Source organism: Papilio machaon, chromosome 29 (assembly GCF_912999745.1).
Source record: "Papilio machaon chromosome 29, ilPapMach1.1, whole genome shotgun sequence".
Lineage (NCBI taxonomy): Eukaryota > Metazoa > Arthropoda > Insecta > Lepidoptera > Papilionidae > Papilio > Papilio machaon.
The window spans coordinates 650,619-658,656 of NC_060014.1; the positions used below are offsets into that span (position 1 = coordinate 650,619).

At 26.9% G+C, this 8,038-nt stretch overlaps 2 protein-coding genes across 2 annotated transcripts; one reads left to right on the forward strand and one right to left on the reverse strand.

Moving 5' to 3' along the window:
• Positions 1-95: 95 nt before the first annotated feature.
• Positions 96-859, reverse strand: LOC106711908 (partner of xrn-2 protein 1). The gene is made up of 2 exons (XM_014504328.2): positions 656-859; positions 96-256 (listed from the first exon to the last, which is right to left on the reverse strand). Exons 1-2 carry the CDS (start codon positions 817-819, stop codon positions 109-111), a joined length of 312 nt encoding a protein of 103 aa, XP_014359814.1. The 5' UTR covers positions 820-859; the 3' UTR covers positions 96-108.
• Positions 860-1,736: 877 nt separating this feature from the next.
• LOC106711904 lies at positions 1,737-3,718 on the forward strand. The gene has a single exon (XM_014504324.2). The coding sequence runs from the start codon at positions 1,829-1,831 to the stop codon at positions 3,662-3,664; it is 1,836 nt and encodes a 611-aa protein (XP_014359810.2). The 5' UTR covers positions 1,737-1,828; the 3' UTR covers positions 3,665-3,718.
• The last annotated feature ends 4,320 nt before the right edge of the window (positions 3,719-8,038 follow it).

Here is an 8,038-nt window from a genome sequence, read left to right on the forward strand (position 1 = left end):
AATTATAAATAAAAATTGTATATTCACTTTAGTTTATTTTGCTTAAATTACATTTATTATTATTACAAAAAAAATATTTTCAATTGTTACATGTATATGAAAAACTAATTATTTGAAAGTTCTTTTGGCTTTCTGTTCAGCGGCATCGCTGGCTTGTACAAATGTTCTTTTCAGTTTATTTTTCCTACTCTCTTTGTATTTCTTTGATACCTTTTCAGCTAATTTTGCTACCCTTTTCATGGTTAATGGTGGGTATCTGTAAAATATAGCAATAATGTTTATATTTATATAGAAACATAAAGAAATTTACAACAAATAACACATGTGTGTTAATTAAAAAACTCGACTAACTTAAAATTACGAAACTCGAGTGAATATAAATTGAATAACATCTCACATTCAAGTCATCTAAACAATTTACATACAACATTTCTATGTTTATTTAATGAGCTTCATACAAAGATTTATAACATGACATAGTTTTATTTCTATACCAGTCATATTTGTTGTTTATTGAAATAAAAAATCAGAATAAGTTGATGGCGTCAGTCTTCAATTACGACGTCAGCATGAAAGCTGTGAGGAAGTAAGTTAACTTGCGCATAACTTTCGACCACATCTCTTTTGATTATTCAAAATGATAAATAAACCTTACCTGCATCCTAAAAACTCTATATTTGTGAATAATTGAGCCAAAGTTATCAGTTCAGCCTCATCGAAACTGTCCTTGTGTTCTAACATAAAACTTTTACGTACTTCCCATTGTTCGTCCGATTCATGATCTGTACGTAATGAATCAATGTCTATTAAAGGTTTCATTTCTATTTCGTATTCCAAAATAATTTAACAAGTTTTAACAAATTACTGTTTTGTTTTTCTTTAACTTTTTAATGATTGTGACAGAATATGACACATGACATTTCTTAGTGTTATCATATTAAAAAAATTTATTTACTTAAATAAATTGTGGATTTTGTAAGTGCTTGCTGCTCTGTAATTAGTGTATTTTGTAATCAGGAAAAATCGTAAGTTTAAAATACCTCATACAGTAAAGTACTTATAAAAAAAAATCGATTAACTGGTCGCATCTCCCGATGTAAATGACCTTATGACATTAGGGTCAAAGGTCATTGACTTTCTGTCTGGATATAATGTTACCATATTTGTTGCAATTAAATTCTACTCACTACCAAGAAAATTAAAGTAACAATGTGAATTTAAAAAAAACTAACAAATTATGAAAATAAGTTTTTCAAAACATTTTTAGCTTCAGTTTTTAAAATAATAAGTTTTAGTACGGAAATTCACTCAGAAATACTGTGAAGAAACCAAAACTGGATACTGGAAGATTTTATTAAAACTACCAAATGGTGAGAAAAATTGCTATATGGCAATAAATTGTTGAAGAACATATAACACTGCAATTTAAAAAACGCTGCTGCCTCCGATATGAAATCATACCTTTATTACCATCATATATTTTTGTAAACTTATACGTAACTTTTTCCTATTGTCAAACAAAGTGTACTTGTTCAGATATTCAAATTATTTTTATAAAATCTTTTCGAGGGTAGTTTTTACATATTAAGTGTTCAAAAGTTGTATTAGTTGAAAGTGTACCTACGTCTGATATGAAAATAAATGATAGCAGGTAAGAAAACTAATATTAAAGCTTTCTTTGTTTCGCAAACAATACAACTTTGTCTCACTTTGCAATTTGTTCCCAGATATTTTTCTAATTAATAAATAGTGAAAGGTGATATTAATAATATAAGGAAAAGTCTCAAGTACTCCTGATATCGTAAAATGATAAGAATCTGTTTATAAAATGGCGTTTTCATTACGTAAAATGCTAACAAACATCAGTTATTTCAAAAAGTCTGATAACGAAACTGAAGATGCGAAAAAACAAAACACGTATGATACTTTAGACGAAGTAAATTACGACAACACGGAACCAGATTCCACAGTACGTCAATGCTCGAGTCTCAATATACCAGATTCCGTGAAACAATTCACTGCTAAAAAAGGTTCATTATCCGACACGGACCTCCTTACACTAAACGTTGATAGTCCAATCAGGCACAAACATAAAAGATGTAAGAAATTAAAACTGGATATTAAAAAAGCGAGTCAATCTTTAAGTGAAAAGTTAAACCAGGAAGAAGAAAACAGCTGCGACTCTAATGTTGAAAATACACCTAAACACATTTTACTTGAATGTGCAACTTCAGAGTTCACTGATAAACTAAAAGGTTTCGATTTCAGTAAGGAATTTGATATTTACGATGGTACGTCAGATGATCAATGGTCAAATCCTTTCGAAGAAGAAAATATTGATATTGAATCAATTTCAGAGCATTCAGACAGTGATGTATCTATTGGTAATAAGAAGAAATCTATTAAAATGTGCCGTAAAGTACAATCTATGCCTAGCGGATCATCCAGTGATGAAAATTGCCATCCACCATCATCACCAGAGTCATTCGGTGACATAGAAACAGATAAAAGTGAAATAGAAAGATTAAAATTACTATACAACTATCAAACAAAACTAGAAAAAGTAGAAAATCTATTAAAAGATATGCTGAACGAATTTCAATTTCATATAGAAGTATCAAAAGTCTTCAACAGTCGAGCCGATCATGAGGAAGCAGATTCTAATAATCCTGATATGAACAGAAAACCAAGTCCGACAGACTCTTGGAGTGTAATTATGGAAAAAGAAGATGACAACACAAAAGTTTCAGTCAAAAAACAACTAGAATCCATCAAGCAATCAATAGAACAATTCATAAATGTATATTTAAAGGATTACGATAATGTTCAAAGAATAAAGAAGTGTAGAAAATATTTACCACGCAACCAAAGAGGTGCAATACCTAAACGTGTTAACAAAAAAAAGATAAAACATTACGATTTTCCAGATTTAAGAGATGCATTGATTAATTTATTCTATCCGGATTTAAATGATACATTTACCAGTACTACAAGTGATTCTGATGATTGTGTGTCTTCAAAATGTAGCTGTTCCTGCCATCATGAATCATCATCACATACAGATTCCGGTTTAATCAGTAAGACAATTGATGGATCATCAAACCAATCTATTACATCATCTATTGGTAACTTTAGTTTAGATACATCAACATTAACCGTTTATTCTGAATCTTTAGATCAAATAATCAGCTTTAATAGTTTCGATGATAGTATATATAATAAATTTTTACAAAAATCAGCAGTTGAACGTATAACATTTTATATAAAAGTACATAATATACAATTAAAATGTGATATAAACGATGAGGAATCCAAAAACATAATTACGTTTCATTGTATGTCTTGTAAATTATCGGAATATAATGAAAACGATCTTCTTAAACATATATTAAGTCAATCTCACTGTGAAAAAATACATTTTCAATATAAAACTGCTTATATCAAAAAATGTATGTCCGAAGGTAAAGAAATTCAACCGAGTACAGTTTTAAATCCAATGAAAATGTATCGGGATGATAATAAAATAGTTTGCTTTGGAAATGCTGTTTATGCATGTTCATTGTGCTTTGAAAATGATATTATCGGAGAGTCTGTACTAATGAAACATTGTGCTGATAAAGAACATATTGAAAGACGTGAAAAACTTGATGAAATCATAGATTAAGAGCATGTATGCATGTTTAAAAATCATTTATATACTTCTGAATATTAATTTATATGTTATATATAAAAATTTATTTTGCATACACACTCATATTTTATCAATTTGTAAAAAAAATTTTTTTTTTATGACAATTTTTTTTAAAAGCTTTACACTTTTTTTTTACTCTTTCAAACATCTATAATCTGTCTATTCTATATATATTTTTTCTTTCTACTAATATATATTTTTATATAAGAGTAATGAAAGAAAAAAAAAAATTTTTCGTAGAAAAAAAAAAGACATTTTAATGCAATATTAACTGTGATTTTAACATTTAGATAATTTTAGGGTATTAGGATTCAAAATTCACTATTTTCTATCCATAAATGCATGATAGTTAATAAATATAAAATAAAAAATAAACGCTCTATAAAAAGTATTTAAGGAACATATTTTTTTTATGATCTAACAATTTCTGTTTCAAAACTATAAAAGATATAGATTAAAAAACATTCCATATTAACACTTACAATTACTGTTTTATCTTTTATTTCCCGCCTTTTTTAGGCTAACCTAAAATAATTTTGTCTTTAAAATCTTGTCCCTTAAACTTTATTAACTACTTCCAAACCAGATAATAAATGTTTATTTAATACTATGGGCATGATTTTCTTAGGCTTGTTAGAAAAATTGGCTGTTATTAATGTTTGTTATTTATATTGTTTTTATCCAATCATGTTCTAAAAAAAAACGACCAAAATACAATATTGTGATTATATTTTTTTAATTGTTATATCGAAATAGGTGCTATTTTTTCGTCACTGCCAAAAATTTGTCCGTATTTCTAAACTCTTAGCCATTTAAATTACACTTTTCTATTATGAAATCTTTTTAGAAGTTAATTTTAATTAAATACGCGAGATCTCCAAATTATAGATGAAATTATATTATACATATTGTGTCTATAATTTTGCACATAACTTTATTTAATTTAACACTTATTTTTTAAATTATGCGCCATTTGAATTTTTTTAATTACGATGGCGCCAAATTGCTTTTCGTGATTTAATACTAACGACGAAACTGTTATTTTGTTTAATTTTAAAAACGCTACTTTTTTTTAAATTAAAAGGCAGTTACATCGTATTTTTTATAACATTAAGCTTTCAGGGTTGCCCTATACACTTTTCTCGAATAATTTTAAAACTCAACAAATAGTTATATTAGACAGGGTTTTTATTCGATATTTTGGTTATTTTTTTAGTGATAGCTTAAAGCATAGCACATTCAATGTATCATAAAATGTATTTAGGGTAATAAAACATTTGTAAGTTACGCTTTGACATTACTCGAATAGGTTATATTTTATACAAATGTAGCCAAATAATGTATACTGCCTAATACTACCACTGTCTACTGTCTGATAAAAATACTAGAAAATAGACATTAACAAAATTTTTTATATCAGGTATGTAATGTGTACCAAAATTATTTTAATGTAAAATCGCATTTTACTATTAGAAAAAAATAAAACTTGAATTATTAATGCTGTATATTTTATATTCATTCTAAAGTTAATTCGAAAAAAACTGGTCAAAGCGTTAAAGATATAGATCTCAATAACATAATCTAAATTACTAAATAAAAAAGACTGAAAATAAAGCACGATTCCAAATAAAAATAATTCAGAAATAAGATAAAAATCCAATGTCAAGTTAAATATAGGACAAAAAAATCTTCCTTATCTCACTTAGCAATATATAAACTTAAGCTTGGAGAACTAAGTGTAATGAAGTTAAGTATACTATGTGTCAAAATAATATACCATATTTTTCTACTTTTCTACCAAAATATTTTTTATCGCCTATTATTAGGATTTAATGATGTATTCGTGTAACTTTGTAATCTTAGATTTAGAATTTTGTATCAACTTTTTACGTAATAACTTTATATGAGACGTATCAATGTATAAAAAAAATTATAAAAAATGGTAACACTGTAAGGAACTATCAAATTTCCTGCTTTTTCACGACAGTTATAATTATTAGAGGATGGAATTTAGAACAGAAAAAAAATAGATTTGCAATATCTAGAATTTCAAAACTGCTCTCTGGTTTGATTTATCATCAAATAATTTCAAAGGTGCCTTCATTTTTTTCCTTTTAAAAAAATAATATTTGTAGTGTTTTTTTATTTAATTTTAAACCAAGCAGGCAGTCTTTAAGTTTTTAAAATAGATTGTCGTTAACATAAAATAAAGCAATTTAGAAAATAGTTAAAGGAAAATTCTAGATAGTTCATACTTCGTCCGAAATTTAGAAAAAAGTGTACTTATCAGCTAAGCTAAACTCTTTGTAATTCATTGTTGATAGACAATGAAAAAAATTGTTGTTTGTAATAGTTATAAAAACGACTTAAACATGATGCGACGATTGTGATTTTTTTTTCTTATAAATTCTTATTACTCAGTTTACAAAAAAAAATGTTTGTGACAGTTCAAGTTTTGGCATCTTTTCATTATTAATTTGATCTTGTAATTGATTTAATTAACTTTCTTTTTTTTAATATCTTTTCAAATTTAAACAAGTTAAGAAAATTTTATATTTTTTTACATGATATAATTGTACAGTCGATTTATTATTTTGATAATTTTTACGACCTTTTTTCTTGTCTATGTTTTTTTTTTTTCTTTTTCAAAATTGTCGCATCAACGGCCAATCAGGTTACAATTCTGTGATTCAAAAAAATGTTATTCTAGTCTTTAATGTTACACCAGTTAGAAATAAAAACTATCTATCTTTTTGCTAAAATCTAACTCTGTTTATAATAATACTGTAATATATAGTCAAAATGAATTATTTATAACCGGGTCTTTTTTGTCACGACATTATTGGAGCCACGCCAATTTACGAACGTCCATAATATATTTTTTTTATTGTTATTTTTTATGGCAACTATTTGATATTTAAACATATGCCTCTTTAAAAAAAGCCCTGATTATAATATTTTGAGTTCCGCTGTTTCAATTTGTGCAGTGCCCATACGCTAAATGTTGATGGTACGAACATCCGACCGTTCATTCCTGGATTTGAATTCGACTATTAGTAACAATATAGTTTAGTTGAAATAGTTATTGGTCGGTAGGTAATTCTTTTTTTTTTGTGTAAATGTCAGGTTTCGTTTTCATCTTAGGTGAAATATACAAAAAAAACTAAACTTTTTGCTAAATATATGATTAATAATTATTTTTATGTTTCTAACTGGTGTTACCTATCTGTTACTCTTGACTGTTATTTCTTTTCGTCAAAAATACAATTTTTAGACTAATAAAGGTGTGTTCTGAATTGTGTTTTTTTTTAATAAGATGGCCTAACTTACTTCCCATCCCAATCTTTTTTTCAATGACAAAAGTTGTGTTAAAGAAATTGAGGTAATAAGAGATAATAAAGCTGTTTAAATTAGAAATGTATGTATGAAGTCACTAGAAAACTTTTAGAAAAAAATATGCTATTGACTAGCTGTTGCCCACGACTCCGTCCGCGCGGAATTTAAAAATAATTATCCTATGTGTCTTCCAGACTATGTTCCACATCTGTGACAAATTTCATCAAGATCTGTTGTGACGTTCTTGAGATATCTTCAAAGAGGGTCGGCACAGTATATACTTCTCCATACATCTCTATCAGCCGTCATATCTGAATTTACCCCCTTCTTACATATATCCTCTTTCACACAATCCATCCATACTTTCTTTGGTCTTCCTCTACCTTTATAGCCTTCAACATTCAATCTCATTACTTTCTTTTCTCAAATATTGATTTATAGTGCATATTTTTTTAAATATCTGTTTTGCAGACCCTACTTTTTTGGTCATGAGCTATGTAACACAAAATACTGTAGATTAACACACATCTTTTTTTTTTCACAAAAAGTCGTAAGCCGTTGTACAAATAAATAAACATAGTTATAATTGAAAAAAAATTATTTAATTTCATTTAATACAGACAAACAGGGTCTTTGAAATGGTGATTTATGTTGGTTTATCAAATTTTCCAATATTGTACAATCAACTGTTAAACCAAGTGATTTTTGAGCTTGAAGATAAGTTAAAAATAAACGACCATAGTTCTTATCATTTATACAATAATGTGAATTTTCAATTAACAATGATTGTATGAAGATTTGTAGATTTTCTGTCTTCTTATAATCTTTATAAACCATGTAAATTGTATACAGATGATGTAAGAATATTTCAGATGTCATATTTATATGCATTAATACATAAATAAAATGTTGCCGTAATTCTAAATTTGAATTTTGCATAACATCTTGAAGTATTCGACTTTTTATATTAACATCTTTGATTAATTCCGTTAAAAGTAATTTAAAATCATC